Source organism: Mobula hypostoma, chromosome 5 (assembly GCF_963921235.1).
Source record: "Mobula hypostoma chromosome 5, sMobHyp1.1, whole genome shotgun sequence".
Taxonomy (NCBI): domain Eukaryota; kingdom Metazoa; phylum Chordata; class Chondrichthyes; order Myliobatiformes; family Myliobatidae; genus Mobula; species Mobula hypostoma.
The window spans coordinates 114,834,474-114,859,300 of NC_086101.1; the positions used below are offsets into that span (position 1 = coordinate 114,834,474).

Sequence of the window (24,827 nt, forward strand, 5' to 3'; positions counted from 1 at the left end):
TGTTCCTTTGGGTTCATCCGATGCGTGGAGAGTTGGAGCTTCCTCCATGAGCAACAGCTTGCTCTCCATATCATACTGCCCTGGTCTGTGTATCTAGACAGCTAGGATGCAGGATCCATGGTCTACCTTGACCAGCGGTGGTCTGAGGAGAATGAGGGATGTATAAACCTGGAGCACAGTCTTTTTTACCTCAGGCTTGAGGATGCAAGAACTAGAGGCCATAGATGAGAGGGGAGAGATTTGGTTAAAAACCCGAGGGGCAACATTTTCACCCAGAGGGCAATCCATAAGTGGAATGAGCTGCCAGAGGAACTGGTTGAGGCAGGTACAATAACAATTAAAAGGTACTTGGACAGGTTCACGGATAGGAAAAACTTAAGTGAGTGGTCTGTGAACCCTAGTGCTGAATCTCTGTTTATTTTCTGATCCTTGGGGTTCTTTCGGGAGTCAAAAATGGCAAGCAGTTTATTTTAGATTACAAACAAACATGCAAATACTGAGCAAACTGAATAAAGAGCCAAGAAACGATGCTGAGAGGGGAAAGGCTGCGAAGTCAAAAGGAATAAAGATGGTGCCTATGAAGACTCCATCACTTTTATAGATAAGATAAGGAAGATTCCTTAGACAGGTATACACTAGCTAATAGACTACATAATTAAATCAATTACATCACATTGGCTAACACTTAGCTAATGAAAACTGAGCAGGGTGATAAACCATTAGTTTAGCTGTTGTACCGCTTTCTGCCAGTGAGTGGGGATGAACCACCACATACTGTGGAAAGTACATGAGTTTGTTAAAATGTATAAATCTTATTAAAAAATGTGAAATTGTGTTGACAGCTAACACACCGAGGGTGTGCTGGGAGGGGGCAGCCCGTAGGCGTTGCCAGCATAAGCATGCCCGCGATGCTCGGCAGAACAACACAACACAGCAACAGAATATACGAAACAACAGGTTAACCTAGTAACCGGTACACCTTTGGTCTCTGGGAGGAAACCAGAGCACTCTGAGAAAACCCGCACATTCCATAGGGAGGACGTGCTGAGACTCCCTACAGATGATGTTAGAATTGAGTTCAGAGCTCCGATGCCCCGAGCTGCAATAGTGTTGCACCGAGAGTATATTCATGGTCTTCAGCTGCTGTAGCCCATCCACTTCAAAGTTCGATGTGTTGTGCGTTTCCTCTGCACACCACTGTTGTAACATGTGATCATTTGACACTGTCACCTTGAACCAGTCTGGCCGTTCTCCTCTGACCTCTCATTAACAAGGCGTTTTCGCCCACTGAACCGCCACTCACTAGGTTTTTTTTTTGTTTTTCACACCATTCTCTGGAAACTCTGGAGACTGTGTGTGAAAATCCCAGGAGATCAGTAGATTCCGAGTTACTCAAACCACCCTGTCTGGCACCAACAATCATTCCACGGTCAAAGTCACTTAGATCACATTTCTTCCCCATACTGATGTTTGATCTGAACAACAACTGAACCTCTTGACCATGTCTGCATGCTTTTATGCATTGAGTTGCTGCCACATGATTGGCTGATTAATTATTTGCATTAATGAACAGATGTACCTAATAAAGTGGCCACTGAGTGTAAGGTGTGAGGGCCAAAATGAGGTAGATTTTGAGGTCAAGTGTCCATCTCCTCAGTGGGGTAGAAGCTGTCCTTGAGGCTGATTTTGATGTGTCTTTTTTAAAGATCTTAACAGATTGAGGCCATTCAATCCACTGTGTACGTTCTCTCAGGCCTGCATAGCTTCTGGCCAATGGGAGAAGAGAGAATGGCCGTAGTGGGAAGGGACATGTTGGAATGAAACTCTCCTAGGCCCTGCCGTCTGTGAGAGGAAATTCAGTAGGGAATTGGGTGGGGAATAATTGTCGGGATTTGAGGGAAGAGTGGGAATGATTCCCTTCCAGTCCTGATGAAGGGTCTCGGCCTGAAATTCGAACTGTTTATTAATTTGCTCCCTGACCTGTTGTTTGACCTCTGGCACTTAGCGTGTGCTGCTCTGGATTTCTAGCATCTGCAGAATCTCTTGTGTTTATGATTGCAGGGGTTTGCAGTGGTGGTGGTTTGGGGAGGGGATGTTTCCTTGCTGAGCCGTGGGAGTGACTCTGCTGTTTGACCTTTTCTCTCCCCCCCCGCACCCCCACCCCCACTCCAGATGCAGATGAAGTTCTTGGTGGAGCAGATGAGCCGGCCCGACTACATGGAGGCTTTGCAGGGGTTCATCTGTCCCCTTAACCCAGTGCACCAGCTGGGAAACCTGAGGTAAATATTGGGGAGAACTCCTTCATCACAGGCCTGAGGTGATCATCAGAGAGATCTCCCTCATCATTGGCCTGAGGGATCATCAGAGAGAGCTCCCTCATCATGGGCCTGAGGGATCATCAGAGAGAGCTCCCTCATCATGGGCCTGAGGGATCATCAGAGAGAGCTCCCTCATCATGGGCCTGAGGGATCATCAGAGAGAGCTCCCTCATCATGGGCCTGAGGGATCATCAGAGAGATCGCTCTCATCACAGGCCTGAGTTATCATCAGAGAGAGCTCCCTCATCACAGGCCTGAGGGATCATCAGAGAGAGCTCCCTCATCATGGGCCTGAGGGATCATCAGAGAGATCTCTCTCATCACAGGCCTGAGTAATCATCAGAGAGAGCTCCCTCATCACAGGCCTGAGGGATCATCAGAGAGAGCTCCCTCATCATGGGCCTGAGGGATCATCAGTGAGAGCTCCCTCATCACGGGCCTGAGGGATCATCAGAGAGAGCTTCCTCATCACGGGCCTGAGGGATCATCAGAGAGAGCTCCCTCATCACGGGCCTGAGGGATCATCAGAGAGAGCTCCCTCGTCACGGGCCTGAGGGATCATCAGAGAGAGCTCCCTCATCACGGGCCTGAGGGATCATCAGAGAGAGCTCCCTCATCACAGGCCTGAAGGATCATCAGAGAGAGCTCCCTCATCACAGGCCTGAGGGATCATCAGAGAGAGCTCCCTCATCACAGGCCTGAGGTGATCATCAGAGAGATCCCTCACTATGGGCCAGAGGCGATCTTTAGGGGGAGCTCCCTCATCACGGGCCTGAGGTGATCATCAGAGAGATCCCTCACCATAGGCCGGAGATGATCCCCAGGGAGAGCTCCCTCAACACAGAGCTGAGGGAGATGTCTCAGTGACTCTTCTGCGTGTATGTGTGTTTCTCGGGGAGGTGAGAGAGTGTGTGTGTCTAACTCATCCTATGTCCGCACATATGTGTGGTGTACATGTGTACCTGTGTGTGCATGTGTGTCCACACAATGTGTGATTACAGGGAGCTGTGTGTATCTGTGTGTGGGTACACAGGTGTGATTACAGATAGCTGTGTGTGGGTGCACAGGTGTGATTACAGGTAGCTGTGTGTGTCTGTGTGTGGGTACATAGGTGTCATTACAGATAGCTGTGTGTGGGTACACAGATATGATTACAAGTAGCTGTGGGTACACAGGTGTCATTACAGATAGCTATGTGTGTGGTTGCACAGGTGTGATTACAGGTAGCTATGTGTGTGGGTACACAGGTGTGATTATAGGTAGCTGTGTGTGTACTTGAGTGAGTGAAAGGGGATGGTTACTTTGTACCTGTGCAAGTACAAAGTAGGTATTTAAGGAGCTATTTGGCCCCTATTGGGGCATGGTTTTCTGGAATGACAGAGTGAGTATGAATCTAGCCTGCTACTCCCCCCACATAGTGAGCAGGTTATGAGTTCCCCTTCTGCCTGTCGGCCAGCCTGACCCCTGCCCCGTTGTCCCCACAGGCTGGAGGAGTGTAGAATCATGTCCTCGGCCAAGCGACCCCTCTGGCTGAACTGGGAGAATCCAGACATTATGTCGGAGCTGCTCTTTACCAACAATGAAATTATCTTCAAGAACGGCGATGGTGAGTCATTTTCTTCCTTCCATCCTCTCTCTCCGCCTGGCCCTCCCCACTCTCTGCAGTCCTGCCGCCTCACTGCTGGGTTTCAGAATCGTGCTGGTGAAGCGCTGAGGGATCTCTGACCCGCCCAGTACTCCCATTCACTCCTGCTCCCATCTGGCCAGGGTCTTGCCCTGAAGATGCATGGACCTGGTACCCTGAGAGCCCACACCCCTCCACCCTCTTGGAGATCTTGGGTCAGGCATTACTTCCTGGGAATTTTGGGAACAGTATTAACCCCTCAGAATTCCTCGAGACACTGGGCCAGTGTTAATCCCTCAATCCTCATCAATGTTGGGGCCTGGGTTACTATGTTCCTTGAGATTCCGGGCCAGTGTTAATCGTTTGATCTGTTTTGTTTTTAACAAAATCTGTCAGCACTCTGGTAGGATCTTGCTGTGCACAATGAGGATTGGGGCAGCCAAAGAAATGTAAGTCTTTCTGAAGCACTGGTGGGTGCATCTAACTTACAACGAGCACTCGGCCTGTCAAGTGTGCTTCGAGCAGTCCTACTGTTTCATTAGAGGCTCAGTCAAGGCCCTGGCCAGCGAGGGGTGATCTCATTGAAACCTGTCGAATGGTGAAAGGCCTCATTAGACTTGATGTGGAGAGCTGGGAGAGTCTAAGACCAGAGGACACAGCCTCAGAATAGAGAGTGTCCTTTTAGAACAGAGTTAAGGAATTTCTTTAGCCAGAGAGTGCTGAAACAATGGAATTTGTTGCCACAGGTAGTTGTGGATACCAAGTCATAGGGTATATTTCAGGCAGAGGTTGATAAATTCTTGATTAATCAGGGCATGAAGGGATATGGTGGGGTGGCGGGGAGAAGGCAGGAGATTGGGGCTGAGAAGGAAATGGATCAACCATGATGAAATGGAGGAGCAGACTCGATGGGCCAAATGGCCTAATTCTGCTCCTATACGTTATTTTCTCCTCCCCCCCCCATGAGGTCTCTAGTATCCAGTCTCCCCGCACCCCCGCCAGCTCCATCCCAGATTCCACCCCTTACCCATACAGAAAGGAGGGATCTTGTAGTCAATTAACCCATCAATGCTCTATGTCATTGGGATGAGGAGTATAGACAGGGTAAATGTAAGCAGGCTTTTTCCACTGAGGTTGGGAGGGACCCAACCTCAATCCAAGTGGATTAAGGGTGAATGGTGAAAAGTTCAAGGGAAACTTGAGGGGGAGCTTTTTCACTCAGAGGGTGGTGAGAGTGTGGAGCGAGCTCAGTTCAAATGGTGCATATGAGCTCGGTTTCAGTGTTGGAGAGAAGTTTGGATAGGTACGTGGATTGTAGGGGTATGGAGGGCTATGATCCTGGCACCGGTCAATTGGAGCAGGCAGATTAAATGGCTTGGCACAGACTAGATGGGCTGAAGGGCCTGTTTCTGTGCTATACTTTTCTATGACTCTATGGTGGAAGAAAGGAGAAGGATAATCCAGTTGGGCCACTTGACTGGTGGCTACACATAGAACGTCGAAGAGTATAGCTCAGGAGCAGGCCATTCAGCCCACAGTGTTGTGTTGTACCAGCTAAAATGCAAATCAAAAACACCCAAACACAGATGTCTCCTACCTACATCATGTTCGTATCCCTCCATCTTCCTTACATCCATGTGCCTATCCAAACATCTCTAATGTATTTGCCTCTCCTACCCTTCTAGGCAGCACATTCCAGGCATCCAAACTGTGATATTATTTCAGTAGTTTTGTGTATTGATTTACAACCTCATCCTACGACTGCAATTTTTGGATTACCAGTGATGGACTCTAGTCATTTATCCCCTTCAGTTTGTTGTTTGATTACATTTGTTACATTAATAGCCAGAAGATCCCTTTTATTTAAATGGAAAGATTCTAATCCCCCTACTACATTTCAATGGTTTTCCCAAACTATAACATGTTTAAACTTGGAAAAAATTAGGAGTGGTACTATTGATCCTTCGGTTAAATTTGAAGAAACTTGGAGGCCATTTATTCAACATTTTCATATGATGTAAGCTGGCCCTTTCCAAATCCTTTTCAATAACTTTCTGTTTGTGTCTAGAGGAGCGGAGTTAATGACAAATAATGATTTTAACCGATGAAACGTGGCAGCCCAGCCTTTGTTTTGTTTTTTTTAGTGTAGGGGGACTTTTTCCTTGTATAAAATTTTTTGAATCTTTTTCATGTTGAGTTACATATTACATATGTTACTCGGAGTCTGTGTCTGTACGTTAACCGTTATTAATGTAATCCCGATCTCTTTGTATTATTATCATTGTTATGTTTATCAATTCGAAACTTAATAAAAAAGATTGAGGAAAAAAAACAAATTACCTCTCACATCCCCCTTGAATCTACCCCCTCTCACCTTCAATGCATGCCCCCGGTATTAAACATTTCTACCCTAGGCAGAAAGATGGTCCCTGTCTATTCTTTGCCTCTCAAAATCTTATAAACCTCTATCAGATCTCCCCTTATCCCCTGCTGCTCCGGAGAAAGTGACCCAAGTTTATCCAGCCTCTCATGACAGCACACACCCTCTAAACCGGGTAGTATCCTGGTAAACCTCTTCTGCACCCTCTCCAAAGCCTCAACATCCTTATAGTGGGGGCGACCAGAACTGTATGCTTCAAAACCCTGAGGACGAGGGAGTCCCTGTGGAAGGCGATATTGTGCTGATGGAGGATTGTGCTGGAGAGAATTAGTGTCAAATTCAAGTGTGTTGTCATCTGCACAAGTACGTGCGTGCAGGTGTAATGAAAAACTCAGTTGCGGCAGCATCTCCAGCACATAGTATCACAAAAAATTCAACAGAAGTTACTCACAGTTTTTACAAGAAAAAACACAATTACAACAAAACAACCATTGAGCACATCTACATGAAACACTGCCGTAGAAAAGTAGCATCCATCATCAGAGATCCCCACCACCCAGGCCATGCTCTCTCCTCACTGCTGCCATTAGGAAGAAGGTACAGGAGCCTCAGGACTCACACCACCAGGTTCAGGAACAGTTACTACCCCTCAACCATCAGGTTCTTGAACCAAAGAGGATAACTGCACTCATTCTAATCCTGATGTTCCCACAACCAGTGATCTCACTTTAAAGACTCTTTATCTCATGTTCTCGTTATTTATTGCTATTTATTTATATTTGCATTTTCACAGTTTGTTGTTCATTGATCCTGTTTACAGTTACAGATTTACTAAGTATGCCTGCAGGAAAATAATCTCAGGGTTGTACGTGGTGGCATGTATGTACTCTGATTATAAATTTTACTTTGTACTTTATAGTGCAAAGTGGTCACAGTGTTACTGTACTGAGGTAGTGATCAGGGTCGTGCTGAACGGCTGAAGGAAAGTACCTGTCTTGTTGGTCTCTCCTCTCACTGTGGAAAAGGGGCAACACCTCTCTGTCCCTTCTTGAGAGAAAGAGAGAGAGAGAGCTTGAAGCATGTCAAATTTGTCAGAGTGATCAAAAGTTTTTATTGGACTGCAGATCATGGTCTCTCTTTGGGGGCTTTGCGGTTGCTTGCTTGGTGTGTGGTGGGTGCTGATCCTTTCTGCTGAAATAAATAGGGGAGGAGGAGGGGGTGAGGGTTGATGCTTTGTTGCTGGTTGTGTGTGGGAGGGGGCAAGGGGGCTTCGGGGTTCTAACATTTTACTGTCATTCTTTGGGGTTCTCTGTTTTGTGAAGAGTAGGAATTTCAGGTTACACTCTCTGATATAGAAACGTAGAAAACCTACAGCACAATACAGCCCCTTTGGCCCACAATGCTGTGCTGAACATGTACCTACTTTAGAAATTACCTAGGGTTACCCATAGCCCTCTGTTTTTCTAAGCGTGGAACCATTGAATTGGTGGTGCGGGACTTGAAGCTTTTGTCCCCTCCTACCCAGTGGTAGCAGTGGGGAAGGTGGCATGGCTCGGATGGTGGGGATCTTTAATGGTGGACTTTGCCTGCTTGAGTTAGTACCTCCTGTGGATCAGAGTTCAAAGTTCAAAGTACATTTATTATCAAAGTATTCAAACATTATACAACCTTGAAATTCATCTCCTTACGGGCAGCCACTAAACAAAGAAACCCAATAGAACCCATCAAATATCCTACGTGCACAGAAAAAAAAAATCATGCAAACAATGAACGCAAGCAAGTAGCATTCTGAACTGAAGTCCACAAAGATTAGTCCGTCCACGGACCCTCACTTCAGCGCAGAGCAGTGAGCTGAACCGGCCCATCCTTCACCTTGGGTCCCGAAGCCCCAACCTTTTCAATTTGTCCGGTACCTAAATCGACTTCCAAACAGATAGTACCGTTGGTGGGGAGGGATGTGCCCATGATTTGGGCTGAGGCCACATCTCCCTGCGGCTTCTTGCATTCCTGTGCATTCAAATTACGGTGCCATCGATCTCACCGTGTTAACTGTTTGTGTGTTATAGATCTACGACAGGACATGCTAACACTACAGATTATTCGAATTATGGAGAACATCTGGCAGAACCAGGGGCTGGACCTAAGGTAAGATGAGATGTGCGGTCAATGTCCCAGGCCCTGGCCTGATGCTTATTTATTGATTTATCAATTGAGATACAGTGCAGAATCAGCCTTTCCTGGCCACTCCACCAAGCAACCCTCGATTTAACCCTAGCCTAATCACAGGACAATTTATAATGACCAATTAATCTACCAACCGGTACATATTTGAACTGTGGGAGGAAACCAGAGCACCCGGAGGAAACCCACAGGGTCACGGGGAGAACGTACAAACAGGCAGTGGCGGGAATTGAACCCAGGTCGCTGGAAGTGCGAAGCATTGTGGTAACCACTACATTACTGTGCTGCAGAGATGCAGAGACATCTTTGTTCAGTGATGTTGGTTCAATTCCAGTCCTTCCCTCATTTCACCAGCAGCACTTCCCTCTCCTACTACCTTGCCCTACTCCCTCATTACCCTTCCCGACTCCTGCTTTCCCTCAGTTTTCGAGACTGGGGCTGCCTTTGACACTCCTCTCTTTCCCCACCACCGCCTTCCTGCTTGTACCTACGGCACTGAGACGGAGATGGTTAGGAACTTCATGTTCCGTGGTGTAAATATCATCAAGACCTTGTCCTGGTCCAGGCACGTGGACATTATGGTCAAAGAAGTTCACCAGCACCTCTGCGTCCTCAGGAGGCTAACAGAATTCAGGATGTCCCCGATGACCCTCAGTAATGTTTACAGATGCACCATAGGAGGTCTCCGCTGGTCCCAGTTGACCATGGATTTATGTCCTCGCTGTCTACTTGATTGGCAAGCCTGGGCAGTACGATATGGAGAGCGAGCTGTTGCCCATGCAGAAAGCTCCCCCTTGCCACGCAGCTGATGAATCCAAAGGAACAGCAGAGACAGACACAGTTTGGTACCAGGAACTGCCGGTCAGCATTGAACTCAATGTCGGGCTGCCTTAGAGACTCCACCTCTGGATTTTTCTTTAGAGTCTACTCCCAAAGCTTTCCCCATGAGTGGGAATAGCGGAGGCTCGAGATCAGAGTTTTCCTTCTCCTAGATGAGCTGGCAAGCCCCATCTGCCCAAAGCAACTGGTTTTAAGACTCCAGTAACCCACCTTTGCCCCTTTTTCTCTTAGTAGAAACGGTTCTGCTGGGCCTAGTAGCTAAACCACACATGAAGGCCAGGAGCTGGGCTTGGTTCTCAGAGGCTATCTGAGACGCACACCATTGGAAGCTAGTGGGAGTTTGTCCCCACTGCCTCCCCTGACTATGACAACATTAGGGAACCACCAAAGGGCTGGGTTGTCCTCACAACCATGTGCAATTTCTTGCAGCACCGGGCAGAATAGTTGCCGTACCAAACCTGGCTTGGTACAGCAACTATTCTGCCCGATGCTGCAAGAAATTGCACAATAAAAGTAAGCAGAAGATTGCAAAAGAAATTGCAATCAATAAAAGTAAGCAGCTGGCGTTCAGAACTAAAGTTCACGAGAGACACCATCATGGCTTGAGATGGCAACTGTGCTGTCCGAGGCAGCAAAGACTACACACTGTTGTAAACACAACCCAGTCCTCCATGGATTCTGTCTACTCTTCCTTCTGGTTTGGGAAGTAACCCACATAGTCACGGAGCTTACCCACGCTAAACTTTCTCTGCCCGCCTGTTGGCAGAAGATATAAAAGCTTGGGATCACCTAACAGGGCAGCTTCTGTTCCGCTGTTATCAAACTCTTGACTAGACCTCTTGTACGACAATGAACTGCAGATCTCCCACTGTCTCGTTGTGGCCCTTGGACCTTATCAGAATCAGAATCAGCTTTAATATCACCGGCATATATTATAAAATTTGTTAACTTTGCAGCAGCAGTACGATGCAATGCAATAGATAATAGAAAATATATGAATTACAGTAAACATACATATATAAAGTAGTTAAATTAAATGTGCAAAAACAGAAATAAAGAAAGTAATGAGGTAGTGTTCATGGGTTCAATGTCCGTTCAGTAATCCGTCGGCAGAGGGGAAGAAGCTGTTCCTGAATCACTGAGTGTGTGCCTTCAGGCTCCTGTACCTCCTTCCTGATGGTAGCAATGAAAACAAGGCACGGCCTGGGAGATGGGGATCCTTAATGATGGACAGACACTGCCTTTTTGAGGCATTGCTCCTTGAAGATGTCCTGGATACTACGGAGGCTAGTGCCCCTGATGGAGCTGACTGAGTTTACAACTCTCTGCAGCTGATTTCAATCCTGTGCAGTAGCCCACCCCCCAACCCAATACCAGATGGTGATACAGCCAATCAAAATGCTCTCCATGTACATCTGTAGAAATTTGCAAGTGTTTTTGGTGACAAACCAAATCTCCTCAAACTCATAATGAAATATAGCCGCTGTCATGCCTTCTTTGTAGCTGCATCGATATATTGGGCCCAGGTTAGATCCTCAGAGATGTTGATAACCAAGTACCTGAAATTGCTCACTCTCTTCACTTCCGATCCCTTGATGAGGACTGGTGAGTGTTCCCTCATCCTACCCTTTCTGAAGTCCACAATCAGGTCTTTGGTCTTACTGACGTTGTGTGCAGCGTTGTTACTGCGACACCACTTAACCAGCTGATCTGTCTCACTCCAGTATGCCCTCTCATCACCATCTGAAAATTTCCCAACAACAGATAGGTAGATACCTTATTGATCCCAAAGGAAATAGGAAATAAGTGTGTTGTCAGCAAATTTATAGACGTACAGTTCAAAGATGTACCAGTAGTAGGTTAATTGGCCATTGTAAATTAACCTGTCATTAGGCTAGTGTAAAATCAGTGGGTTGGTGGTCGTTGGTCTGGAAGGGCTTGTTCCACATTGTATCTGTAAATAAAATAAGGAAGGGTCCCTCTTTGACAATAATAAGCCAGTTCCCAATATCTGCTCCAGGATGCTGCCATACGGATGCCTGTCGATCGGTGATTGCGTGGGACTGATAGAGGCCGTGCGGAGTTCACACACCATCATGCAGATCCAGTGCAAAGGTGGGCTGAAAGGTGCCCTGCAGTTCAATAGCCACACCCTTCACCAATGGCTAAAGGACAAGAACAAGGGCGAGGCGTAAGTCTGGAGCACCCTTTCCCTCTGACCCCAGGCAGGAGCCGTCCATCACAGTGTTGGCGTGGTGTATCGCGGATCAGCTACTCCGTATGCTGCTGGGCCAGGTTGACCCAACGCAGGTCCACTTGCATTACCAATGCATAACTGTCCGTAGATAACCTCAAAGCTACAGTGAAAGTTGATGGGGTGGTTAGGGAGGCGCGTAGTGAGTTGGCCTTCATTAATCAGGGGATTAAGTTCAAGAGCTGTGAAGTAATGTTGCAGTTCTATAAAACCCTGGTTAGACCACAATGGGAAAGGTCTTGATAAAGGGTCTCAGCCTGAAACATCGAGCTGTTTACTCTTTTCCATAGATGCTGCCTGGCCTGCTGAGTTCCTCCAGCATTTTGTGTGTGTTGCTTGGATTTCCAGTATCTGCAGATTTTCTCATATTGGAATATTATGATATCTTTACAAGAAGGATATGGACGCTCTCGAGTGGGCACAGAGGAGATTTTCCAGGGTGCTGCCTGGATTAGATCACATGTCTTATGAGGAAAAGTTGAGCGAGCTCAGTCTTTCCTTCAGGGTAGAGTTTCCCAACCCATTTTCCATGGACCCTTGCTGAATGGAATTGGTCAATGGCATTAAAAAAATGTTGGGAACCCCTGACTTGGAACAAAGGGGGATGAGGGCTGTCTTGATAGAGGTGTTCAAGGTGATAAGAGGCATGATAGAGGAGGTAGCCAGAGACTTTTTCCCAGGGCAGGAAATGGTTAATACAAGAGGGCATAACTTTATGGTGACTGGAAGAGGGTATGGGGGTGTGTCAGAGGTAGGTTTCTGAGAGTGGTGAGTGTGTGGGATGATGGTAGAGGCTGTCAGGTGCTGGGGCCTTTGAAATCCAGGGTTCTTCAGAAGTCAAGAATGAGGCACGGGTCTTGTTGCTTATGATTGTTTCATCCAACGTTACAAGAGCAAAGGGGAACGGGGGAAGCGTCGAGAGAACCAAGAAAAGACCAGATGAAAAAGTAGTTGTGGTTGGTGCTCAGGCTCGAGGTAACAGAATTCCATTGATAACAATTAACCTGTGAAATAGCCAGATTCAAGCCATGTGACACCTGCCACTGAAAACTAAGTTTGTAGAAAACCCTGGTTGGAAGACCAATCCAGGTAGGTCTTACACAGTGAATGGCAGGGCACTGAGGAGTGCGGTAGAACAAAGGGATCTGGGAATACAGGCCCATAATTCATTGAAAGCAGTGGCACAGGTAGATGGGATTGTAAAGAAAGCTTTTGGCCTTCAGAGATTGAACTGTTGAGTACAGGAGATGGGATGCTGAAGTTGTATAAAACAGTTTCGAGGCCTAACCTGGAGTATTCTGTGCAGTTTTGGTCACCTACCTACAGGAAAGGTGTAAATAAGGTTGGAAGAATACAGAGAAAACCTCCAAGGATGTTGCTGGGACTGGAGGACCTGAGTTAAAAGGAAAGATTGAATAGGTTAGGACCTTATTCCTGGCAATGTAGGAGATTGAGGGGGAATTTGATAGAGGTATAGAAAATTATGAGGGGTATAGATACAGTGTAAATGCAAGTAGTCTTCTTCCACTGAGATTAGGTGGGACTAAAACCAGAGGTCATGTGTTAAGGGTGAAAGGGAGAAGCTTATGGGGAACATGAGGGGAAACTTCTCCACTCAGAGGGTGGTGAGAGTGTGGAATAGTATTTCTATCGAATACTGAAAGGCGTAGATAGTCGTGGAGAGGATGCTTCCAAAAGTGAAACAAAGAGACCCAGAAGAACCCGGTTAAAAATAAGTCTAGGACCAGAGGGCACAGCCTCAGAATAGGGCGTCCCTTTAGAAAAGAGATGAGGAGGAATTTCTTTAGCCAGAGGTTGGAGAATCCATGGAATTCATTACCACAGATGACTGCGGAGGCCAAGTCTGAGTATATTTAAAGCCGGGGTTGATAAATGCTTTATTAGTCGGGGGAGAAGGCAGGAAACGGGGTTATGAAGGATAATAAATCAGCCATGATGGAATGGCAGTGCAGACTTGATTGGCCTGATGGCTTACGGTCTTACGAATCCTGTGAGACTGAAAGCCTAGGATAGGCTCAGTAAGTGATTTCCTCGTGGAGGAACTGAGGTGATATGACCCAGTTTTCTCTTGGTTACCAGTTACGATGCTGCCATCAACCTGTTCACTCACTCCTGCGCTGGGTACTGTGTCGCCACGTTCATCCTGGGCATTGGAGACCGACACAACAGTAACATTATGGTGAAGGATGACGGACAGGTGAGTACCTTGGGCGGTAGGGCACGTCACCTCCTCCCTCTACCAGTGGGAGATCAGGGGGGCCTCCCTCTAGAAGAGAGCTCCTTCCCTGCCACTGCGAGGCATTGAAACCGCCTTGTACAAAAGTTCAAAATTAAAATGATGTATGTAAAATACAACCTTGAGATTCATCTTGCTACATGCAGACACAAAACAAAGAAACCCAAAAGAACCCAATTAAAAATATGACAGTCAAACACCCACTGTGCTGAGAATAAACAAAACAGATCATGCAAACAGTAAACACAAGCAAATAGCGTTCTGAGCTGAAGTGCACAAAGAGAGTCCTGCCTGTAGACCCTTAGTTCAGCGCCGAGTGGAGCAGCGTGTTGAACAGGTGCAACCCTCCCCTCGGGCCCCAACACCCTGACCTTTTCGATATGGCCCAGCACCTAAATCATTGTCCAAGCATTGGGTTCAGTCTCTCTGATACACTCTGGGGCTTGGACCCTGTCGCTTCGATTCGGCCCATCAGTCGAACCTCAGGTCTTTCTCGGCAACGGGCCTGCCACCTCGCCACGCCTCGGTTATGCCACACGGAATTGTCTCCAAGTCCGAAGGGAAGTTACAGGCTGTTGCTTGCGGTGATCATTGCAATATCCAGCAGAGACGAAGGCTGATTGGCCCACTGTATCTATGCCAACCAGACTTGAATACTGGGTTGGACTAAAAATTAGCTTTTTTAGTTGTATGGCATACAGTGAAATGCATAATTTGTGTCACAACCAACGCAGTCCAAGTATGTGCTGGAGGCAGCCTGCAAATGTAGTCATGCCCCTGGCAGCAACATAGCATGCCCACAACTTACTGGCCCTTACTAATGCCTGTGTCATGAACTGTGGGGAGCAACCAGCAGAAGCCTTCATAGTCACAGGGAGAACATACAAGCTCCGTACAGGCGGCAGTGGGAGTTAAATTCCGATCATTGACGCTGTAAGTGCTATGCTAACCACTATTCTACTGTGCAGTGGACTGGCTAGGGTTACATAAGACCATAAGATATAGGAGCACAATTAGGCCATTTGGTCCATTGAGTCCTGTCCGCCATTTCACCATGGCTGATCCATTTTCCCCCTCAGTCCCAATCTCCTACCTTCTCCCCATAACCCTTCACGCCCTGACCAGTCAAGAATCTATCAGCCTCCGTCTTAAATATACTCAAATCACTTGGCCTCCACAGCCGCCTGTGGCAGTGAATTCCACAGGATCACCATTCTCTGGCTAAAGAAATTCCTCCTCATCTCTGTTCTAAATGGACACCACTCTGTCGAGGCCTTTCAACATTTAATAGGTTTCAATGAGATCCCACCTCATTCTTCTAAATTCCAGTGAGTACAAGCCCCAGAGCTTTCAAATGCTCCTTATATGATAAGCCTCTCAATCCCAGAATCATTTTGAACCCCCCCACCGCCCACAATGTCCACACATCCTTCCCCAGATAAGGGGCCCAATGTTACAACCTTCCTGATTTTGGGCCCCACCTGGTCATTTCTTATTCTGCCCTATCCACCTCGTCCCTTTACCTTCAGGTATCTGTAGGCCATTACAAAATGGCCCAGCGGATCGAGCCGCTGTCTCACAGCTCCGGAGAGCCAGATTCAATCCTGACCTCGGTGTGGTATCTGCACGTTCTCCCTGTGGCCACATCGGTTTTCCCTGGATACTCTGGTTCCCCTCCCACTCTCCAAAGAGTGAAGTTGGTGGGTTAATCAGACGCTGGTTGCTGTTTGGGTGAGGGGTAGTTGAAATGGTGTTGGTGTAAGTGGATGATTGATGGGGGTCAGCATGGAGCAGATGGGCCAAATGGCCAGCATGCCCGCTGATTGACTCCACCCAGGAGCAGAGCCACGGCAGAAAAGATTGGCGAGGATGTTACCAGGACTCGGGTTGCACAGGCAGGCCGATACCGTGAACCCGGGCGTGACCTGTTGCCCTCTCCTCCCACAGCTCTTCCACATCGACTTTGGCCACTTCCTGGACCACAAGAAGAAGAAATTTGGCTACAAGCGCGAGCGGGTGCCCTTCGTCCTGACACAGGACTTCCTCATCGTCATCAGTAAGGGTGCACAGGAGTGCACCAAAACCAAGGAGTTTGAGCAGTAAGTGAGGAGCGGCCTGCTAGAGATCGGGGGAGCATTGGGATGGTGTTAGGAGAGCGGGGACTGCATTTAGAGCATCCCTTGGCAGCCGATAACCTACCCCCTCCCTCCTTGAATGTATTCTTGGTCGTAAAGGGGAAATGCAGACAGTGGCTTTGTGCACAGAAATATCCCACAAAGGTGGCCTGATTACAACCGATTTTCGGTGATGGTGGTTGAAAGCTGATTAGCTCCAGAGCAGGGGTTCCCAACCTTCTTCATGCCATGGACCAATACCATTAAGCAAGGGGTCCATAGTGCCCTTGGAACTTGTCAGCCTTCACTATAAATACACCCAATGACTTGAGCTCCACAGCAGTCCGTGGCAACGAATTCCACAGATTCACCATCCTGTGCTATAGAAATTCCTCCTCATCTCCGTTCTCTTCCACCCTCAGCACCCAAATTCCGGAGCCTGCTCGTGAGGTAGACAGGGCATTAGATTAACACTCTGGCAAGAGGCAGATCAGTTGGGAGGATTTTTTTTTTGTGGTTGGTCTCTGGAGGGGGAGCTGAGCACATGGGCTTGAAAATGAGGGTGGTGCTCCTTCGCTCCTGGTGCTCACTGTTCAGAGTCAACCTCTGAAGCTCAATTCTTCGGCTCCCTCCTTGAGGCAGAGCTCTAATCCCCCCCCCCCCCCCACCAAGCATGGGGCAGCCGTGGTTCCAGCTACACACGTGGCCTGGCATCGTGCCAGACCGCCGTGACCTACGAGGCCTCGTTTTCCTGTGTTGAGGCACACTGTCAACGCCAGGGGTTTTACACTCGGAACGTGGGATGGAGGGAGAGCCGAGTGGGGTAGGCTGAAGGAGGGGGAAGGTAACGGGTGTACGAGAGGGGAGGGTAGGGACCGGAGAATGGAGTGAGTTGGGCCAGAGGGAGAGGGGAGGAGAGGGTAGTGGGGTTAAGAAGGGTGTAGGAGAGGGGAGTGGTTTGGGCCAGCGAGGGAGGTAAAGTGTTGGGAGGAAAAGGTAATAAGGTGTCAGGTAGGGGAGGGGAGTAAGTTAAGGGAGGGAAAGGGAATGGGTTGAGCCAGAGGAGAGGGGAAGGGAATAAGGCAGAGTGAGAGGCTGTAGGAGGGAGTTATGGTGAATTAGAGTGAAGCGGAGTGGAACAGAACTGGTGGATATGTTGGGGTAGGATATAATGGAACTGAGAGGTCATTTGCTCAGTCGGTAGATACAGAACATTATAAATGCCCCCACATTCCCACCTCCCTCCTACCCCACCGCAGGTTCCAGGAGATGTGCTACAAAGCCTATCTCGCCATCCGGCAGCACGCCAACCTCTTCATCAACCTCTTCTCCATGATGCTGGGCTCAGGAATGCCGGAGCTGCAGTCCTTCGACGACATCGCCTACATCCGCAAGACCCTGGCGCTGGACAAGACCGAGCAGGAGGCACTGGAGTACTTCACCAAGCAGATGAATGATGCCCACCATGGAGGCTGGACAACAAAAATGGACTGGATCTTCCACACCATTCGCCACATGCCCTGAGTGGACGGGGACATTTCGACCAAGGGAGTTGACGAAGATGACTTGTTCTCCAAAGTCAGACGCTCTGCAGGCAAGGGACCAGTCACTGCTGACTTCAACTAAGGTTACCTTGGGAACCAGAATCCTCCTTGCCCTGGGACTGGATGCAACCAGTCCCTCTCTACCATTACATGTTGAACTTCTTGTACCAGAGGACCTTGAGCCCTGAATCTGGTCTGGGTGAGTTTTTTTTTTCCTTCTTTTCTCTGCTTCGGCTGTGCACCGGACAGGTGCCCATGAGAAAGAAGATGATTTTGAGACCGTGTTCTGACTCTATGGATGAACGGGGGTGGTGGTCGGGGGGGGGAAGGCTGCAAACAATGAGCGTGGAACACTTTGTGAAATCTGAAGGAACCTCATCTGCTGAAGTATTTTTGATTTTGTTCTGAAGCAACACGGTGTATTCATCTCCTGGCTTCCTCGTCCCCTGCAGAGTGGGAGGCAGGGACTGCACGGAAGGTGCCTCCATCAAAACCTTCATAACCGTGCAAACTGCACAGGGGAGGACGGCTCCAATTATTGATTAAGGAGGGAGCAGAGGATTTCTGTGCTTGTGTGCTTGTATGCTGAGGTGCCAAAGGCTTCCATGGAAGGGTTTATGGTTGAACGTGTTGTTAGTTGGGCCCAGCTTGGCAGGTTGGTGGAAGCCTCCCTGTGGAGTGGGCCACTAAGGAATGGCAGTATCTTTAAAACCCCTTAAGCAACGGTGATGGAATGTGTAGATTATACAAAGGTCTATTTATTGGAGGCGTAGGTCCATTTGACCGACAATAACATTTTTTTTTGGCCTCTGTTGGTTTGGCTGGCTGATGGGATGGTTGGTGTTGGCCAATCCACATTAGGTTGGGTTGACTGGTGTTGCCTCCATTGAGTGGGATTTACATGGGTTATTGGCTTGACTCGGTTCAATTTGGTATACAGTTGGGCTGGTTGGTTTCTGTTGAGTTGGGGTCGAGTTAGGTTGGGTACACTGTCAACTATTGGGATTGTCTGGCCTTGCCTTTGTTGGGTTGGGCTTAAGTTGGCCAGTGTTGGTTAGTGCTGAATTGTTGTTGAGGGTCCTAGTCTGGCCTTTTAATGACTTAAACTCCAGTTAGATTGACCGTTGAGATGGACTGGTTGACCTTGGTTTTGCTGAGATGGGTTGACAAACTAAATTAGGTTTGGGTAGGACTCTTTGGGGTTGGAAGCACTCAATTAATTGTTTTTGGGTTGGAATCCCTTAGCAATTCTCTCCCTCTGTTTGTTGAAACTATCATAAAGTCTTCCCCTGCCACCCTTTTCGGAGCCGAAGGACAGGAAGGTAATGGAGCGGTCCCTGCCTGTTTAGCAATATCCTCCTTTTGCACTTTTTCTCATTCATGTGAATCGAAAGTGGCACCCATGAAGGAAAAATGGAGAAAAACTGATCGCCCTGGGATATCTCCCTGGCTGCCAAGGTTTAACGAAGAAACCTATCCGACAGAGATACCTGACATTGAAGGGATAAGTCAGGAGGGAACTGTCATGAAATCTCCATCTGGCTGCACTGAGCTCTCAGATAGAGTTAATGCAAATATCTACAAGTATTAAAAGCAAATGCTGAACTTTTTTGAGGGAGGGGATTGGGGCTGGGGAAATGGAGTGAGAGGGGCTGTTCTCTTGGGAATACAAAAGCATTTCTGAGAATATATTCTGTAGTTTAGGGCAGGGATTAATAAATGCTTGTTTGTCATGGCAGTCTAACTGTGATACTGCTGAGATTTGAATGAAAACCAGTTTACCTCGAGGGAGAACAGCCCTTTCTTCTCCATCCCCTCCACAACTCAACCTCACAACTTCTCAGTTGAAGCCTCTGCACCCACTTCGAAATGCAGTAACCAGAATTGGAAGTGATCCACCCTAGACCTAACTTGTGATTTATAAAGGGTTTATCATTGCTTTTTGCTTTATTTATTAAAGCTAAGCATCCCATTAATGCTCTTTTTTATATATAAACTCCATCATTGACTTCAACACTTTTATTCTCATTTTTCTGCTTCAAAGGTGTTTGCTTTAAATATTGCTTGGAACGGAAATTGCTTATCTCTCCTTACCCCCCCCCCCCCATTCTGAGCTTACTGCGCTGTGACGGAGGCCGTTGACAGCCTTTCTAATATCACTGCTCACTTTGCTTTGCCTTGCAAGTGTGAAGGGTCAAGTATAGAATCTGGGGAGGGCGGTGGGGGGTAACAAACCTGTGTTTGATTGGTCTGTGCAAAAGGTTTGCGTGTTGTAAGCTCTTTCACTTCCTTGGAATGTTCAGATGGCAACGCCAGTTATACGTTATCCTGGGAGGATTAATGTCTTACAACTGACCTAGCCACGTGCTTTTGCAGTTGGGCACGGGCAGCTGATCAACAATGGTCACCATAATACTCTCAATCCTTTGTTGGTCTGGAAAGCTGTCTATGTGTCAGGACTGCACTACTTCAAAGCGCTGATGTGTTGTCTCCTGCAAGTCCTGTAAGGCTGATTCCAGACCAGTTCTGGATACTTGGGAGGGTTGACAATGCAACTGAAAGCACCCTAGTGTCCTGGTGCTGTCAGTGTTGGAACGCCAGTGTTGCGATTGTGCTGACGTGCTGAGAGATTGCACACTCCACCATTACCATCCAGTGGGGTGTGGATTAATATCCAGAAGTGGGAGTCCTGTCAGATTTCTTCCTTTTGCCCTGTATTTTTTTCATTGTCTGGTCTGGAGGTCTTGTAGTTTCCTCCTGAACCACTCCACTGCTCCCTCGATAAACAGGGAAGTAAATCTGGCATCATCTGATTTTCGTCTGCCAGAAATTCCTAAATATGTACCTGGCTCAGGGGATTTTCCCCTGGTCCCTGAGAAGGTTGCTGTCCCAGTGCCAACACCGAAGGGGTTCGACACTGTCCTTTGGAGATGATAAAGTAACAGCCTTTTTTGTCCCTTTATGTGGGTGTAAGGTAGCCCACTATCAACACTAGGAGGAGTTGGGGAGTTCTATCAGTAGCAATCTCCAAACTAGCACTGTGACCTGGTCACTGAACTGGACGTGTGTGTGGGAGCTGGTGGGATTCCTACATTCACATCAGATCGGATTGCCCGTTATGCCAGTGGCACTTAGAAGATCCTCCATCTCTGGTGTTGGCCAGGGCTTCCTTCATCATGTCAGTGGCTTCCTCTCGATTTTCACTATTGCCAGTCGTGCAGGTCCCGGGTGGAGACTCAGGAATACCGTCGCACTCAGATGTAGAAGGATTCTTCATTGCTGTTTCCATAACAATTTTGTTTTACCAGTGAGGATTGTTAGCTCTGAGCTGAACCTCCGAACCTGGAGGACTGGTGGACCACACTTAGTCTGGCCTCTACCCTTTGACCTGTTTAGCATGGGTGACCCCACCAAGAAGCAAAGCATGAAGTCCTGACTCCAGCCAACATAGATAGCTGTCTGGGTCATTGAGGAATGAAAGCCTCCAAACCTTACCACTAGATTGTGTTCCTCTTGGAGTTCCCACATTCATTGTTATAACCAAGAAGCAGTTTCTGGGAATATATACAAGCCCTCCTGTTTTGAAACATCAAATGGGTGTGGATTTAGTCAATAGACAATAGGTGCAGGAGTAGGCCATTCAGCCCTTCAAGCCAGCACCACCATTCACTGTGATCATGGCTCATCAACTACAATCAGTACCCTTTTCCTGCCTTCTCCCCATATCCCTTGACTCCACTATCTTTAAGAGCTCTATCTAACTCTTTTTCGAAAGAATCCAGAGAATTGGCCTCCACTGCCTTCTGAGTCAGAGCATTCCACAGATCCACAACCCTCTGTGTGAAAAAGTTTTTCCTCAACTCTGTTCTAAATGGTCTACCCCTTATTCTTAAACTGTGGCCTCTGGTTCTGGACTCCCCCAACATCCGGAACATGTTTCCTGCCTCTAGTGTGTCCAATCCCTTAATAATCTTAAATGTTTCGATCAGATTAGTCGCCATGAACAGGAAATTCCACCTAATCCACATCTCCTTTTATGCTTCGGGTTTCTTCCAGGCTAAATCTCCCGGAAGCTAGGGGTATCCTGAGTGCAAGGCTTCCCAGCCGTAGCTTTCTTAACTATACACAGGGTGCAGAAAAGAGATTCTGCTGGTGATAATTTTAGGAGTGGGGTGAAAGGATCTGGTGTGTGCTTGCCTGCTGAGCCAAAAGATACTTGCCATGCTGTGTTTGATGGCTGAACCTGCACCAAGGGTGTTAGTTGATTTTCTGACCCTTCACTGGTCATTTAGGGAGTGGGGAAGTGAGTACTCTGTGTCACAAAAGGCCAGTGGCTTTGTGGCCACGCTTGCCTCATTACTGGCAGGAACTCTGCGTTGCCATTTGTTTCCGACAGAGAGAGTTCAGCGAGTTGCAAGTGACTGGCATCTGCCTTCACAACAATGGTCCAAAAGCAAAACAGCGCAGATGCTGGAAATCTGAAACAAAGCAACCCTCAAAGTAATGGGTCAGTCGGCATCTGCGGAGGGAAGTAACTGGTGTTTCGGGTTCTGTTGAAAGATTAATGACCTGAGTCATGCACCACCCACCATGGATGCTGACTATTTCCAATATTTTCTTCCTCTGGTTTACATTGAGTGCTCACACCTCAGCACCATCGTGTCTGAGAATTCATTTGGATGTGGGCTAGATATTCAGCTGTGGTAGGTATCGTTTTTTTATCCCAATACAAGTCAGTGTGAGATAATTCTGTTGAACCTCTGGTGGTGAGGCAGGTCGACTGAGCTCAATCCACTGGTTGTGTCTGACCCTGAGAGTGTGTGATGGGACGGTATAGAGGGTGCTTCACTCTGTGTCTGACCCTGGGTCTGTTCAATGGGACAGTGTAGAGAGAGCTTCACCCTGTGTCTGACCCTGGGAGTGTGTGATGGGACAGTGTAGAGGGAGCTTCACTCTGTGTCTGACCCTGGGAGTGTGTGATGGGACAGTGTAGAGGGAACTTCACTCTGTGTCTGACCCTGGGAGTGTGTGATGGGACAGGGTAGAGGGAGCTTCACTCTGTGTCTGACTGTGGGAGTGTGTGATGGGACAGTGTAGAGGGAGCTTCACTCTGTGTCTGACCCTGGGAGTGTGTGATGGGACAGTGTAGAGGGAGCTTCACTCTGTGTCAGACCCTGGGAGAGTGTCATGGACGTGTAGAGGGAGCTTCTCTCTGTGTCTGACCCTGAGAATGTGTGATGGGACAGTGTAGAGGGAGCTTCACTCTATGTCTGACCCTGGGAGTGTGTGATGGGACAGTGTAGAGGGAGCTTCACTCTGTGTCTGACCCTGGGAGTGTGTGATGGGACAGTGTAGAGGGAGCTTCACTCTGTACCTAACCTGTGCTGTCCCACCCTGACTGCCTGGTTGTGTGTGACAGGTTAATGAAGAGGGAACTTTACTCTCTGTTACCCCTGCGCTGGAAGTGGAACAGTGTAGATCAGGGGTTCCCAACCTTTTTTATGCCATGGACCCTCACCATTAACTGACGGGTCTGTGGGCTCCAGCTAGGGAACCCCTGGTGTAGAGGGAGCGTCACAGCATTTGTTATCTGTGCTGTCCTGTCCTGAGAGAGTGTAAATCCCTTAATGGGTTCCTGATTGAGTAACTTATATTTTGCTTAATTTTGACTACCCTCCCTCACTTTGAAGTCAATATATTTTTCAATCAAAATCTTATTTGTTCAAATCTTTGAATGGTAAATCTAAAAGATGAAGGTCTTTGGCTCCCAATGACCTGCAGAGATTTCCATCAGCCAGTTTTCTTGGGCTTTTAACAGCGATGTTATGGGTGCAATCTCTGCTGTGATGTTACTGTGGCCATATCGAAGCCATGGGAATGGTGGTGTCCCTTGGGTTGGTGTTGGAGGAGGGGGAATTATGTTTGTTTGGGGTTAGCGTGGTTTGGAGGAATCAGGAATCCGTCTGCTGGAGTCTTCAGACGAACAACCAACCACAAAGTTTGAAAATACTGTCAATGCAATGTGTGCTTTTCCTGGTCTGGTTTCAGGGTAAGGTGCTTCCAGGGTACCCCATATTCCCTTATTCTCTCTCTCTCTCTCTCTCTCTCCCTTTCTCTCCATCTCTGTCTCTCTCTCTCTCTCTCTCGCCCTCTCCCAGTTCTGTCTGCGTGTGTGTGTGTGTGTGTCTCTGTCTCTCTGCCTCCGCGTCTCCCCCTTTTCTTTCCTCTTGTTCCTTCCCAGCACCTCCGCCTTCTTTTCGCCTCCTGTGTGGGGCAGCGCTGTTGTTTCAGTAATGGGGGGAGGGTGGGGAGTGGACGGGGTGGGGCGGTTGTTTGCTGGCTGTCCATCCACTTCCCCACCTTGCTACTGCACGTGCATGTGAACGGGGCAGTGATAACAGGGTCCTGTCGCCAGCAGCTTACTCTATTCCTATTTCATTTTTCTCTCTGTGTGTGCGTGTGTGCGTTTTAACGAGCCCTGCAAATTAATCCTGATTCAGATGTCAGTGTGAATGAGGCTGCTGTGTAATCTCACCACGGATACTGTACATGTGTGTTTTTAATTAATTAATTAAAAAGATATTGTATTTGCACTTTGCAAAGAGAAAAACCTTGTACAAATGTAAAGTCAGACCAAGAGCACTACACGCCTTTGGGCCATGCGTGGCGTTTTAATAAAGATACCGGCTATTGTTTTAAAACCTGTGTTTCTTTCTGGTCAGTTCATGCATAACTGAAAGGTGGAAATGCAAAATTAGACTGTGTTCTCCTTCTGTCTCCCTCCTTCCTCCCCACCCCACCCATCTTCTCCCTCCCCACCCCCACCCTTCTCCCTCTCCCCCTTCCCACACTCTCACACACCTGACCCTCCACTCACTTCCGCACACACCTTGACCCCATGCGCTCTCTCACACTCTTGACGTTCCCTGCACTCAGACACCCGACCCTTTGCCCACTTTCTCTCACACCACGAGCCCCTGCACTTTCTCCCACACCCAACCCCCACCCACTTTCTGTCACACCACGAACCCACGCTTTCTGCCACACCCGTGACACTCCCCCAACCACTCACACCCGACCCCCACCCACTTTCTCTCACGCGCAAACCCCGTTTTCTCTCTCTCACACCCAACACTTCATTCTCTTTCAGACTCGCCCTCCGCTCGCTCTCCCATATCTTTGACATTCCTGACCACCCCCCCCCTCGGTTCACCTACGTCCACCACTGCTCTTTCTCACCCACCCGTGCCCCCGTCATCCTCCTCCCCCCGACCGCCCCCCACCCTGACTTGCCCAGTCCTGGTATACAGACGAG

At 48.1% G+C, this 24,827-nt stretch overlaps 1 protein-coding gene across 3 annotated transcripts in view; it reads left to right on the top strand.

Annotated features, from left to right (window-relative positions):
- The window catches only part of LOC134346943 (phosphatidylinositol 4,5-bisphosphate 3-kinase catalytic subunit alpha isoform), a 142,173-nt gene extending 117,979 nt beyond the window's left edge, over nucleotides 1-24,194 (top strand). For all 3 annotated transcript variants that reach the window (XM_063048824.1, XM_063048826.1, XM_063048825.1), the window contains exons 16-22: nucleotides 2,173-2,279; nucleotides 3,803-3,924; nucleotides 8,389-8,467; nucleotides 11,364-11,534; nucleotides 13,698-13,815; nucleotides 15,802-15,953; nucleotides 17,228-24,194. In XM_063048824.1, coding sequence (XP_062904894.1) covers nucleotides 2,173-2,279; nucleotides 3,803-3,924; nucleotides 8,389-8,467; nucleotides 11,364-11,534; nucleotides 13,698-13,815; nucleotides 15,802-15,953; nucleotides 17,228-17,492 — 1,014 coding nt within the window. In that variant the 3' untranslated portion in view covers nucleotides 17,493-24,194. The remainder of the gene's footprint in view (nucleotides 1-2,172; nucleotides 2,280-3,802; nucleotides 3,925-8,388; nucleotides 8,468-11,363; nucleotides 11,535-13,697; nucleotides 13,816-15,801; nucleotides 15,954-17,227) is intronic.
- The last annotated feature ends 633 nt before the right edge of the window (nucleotides 24,195-24,827 follow it).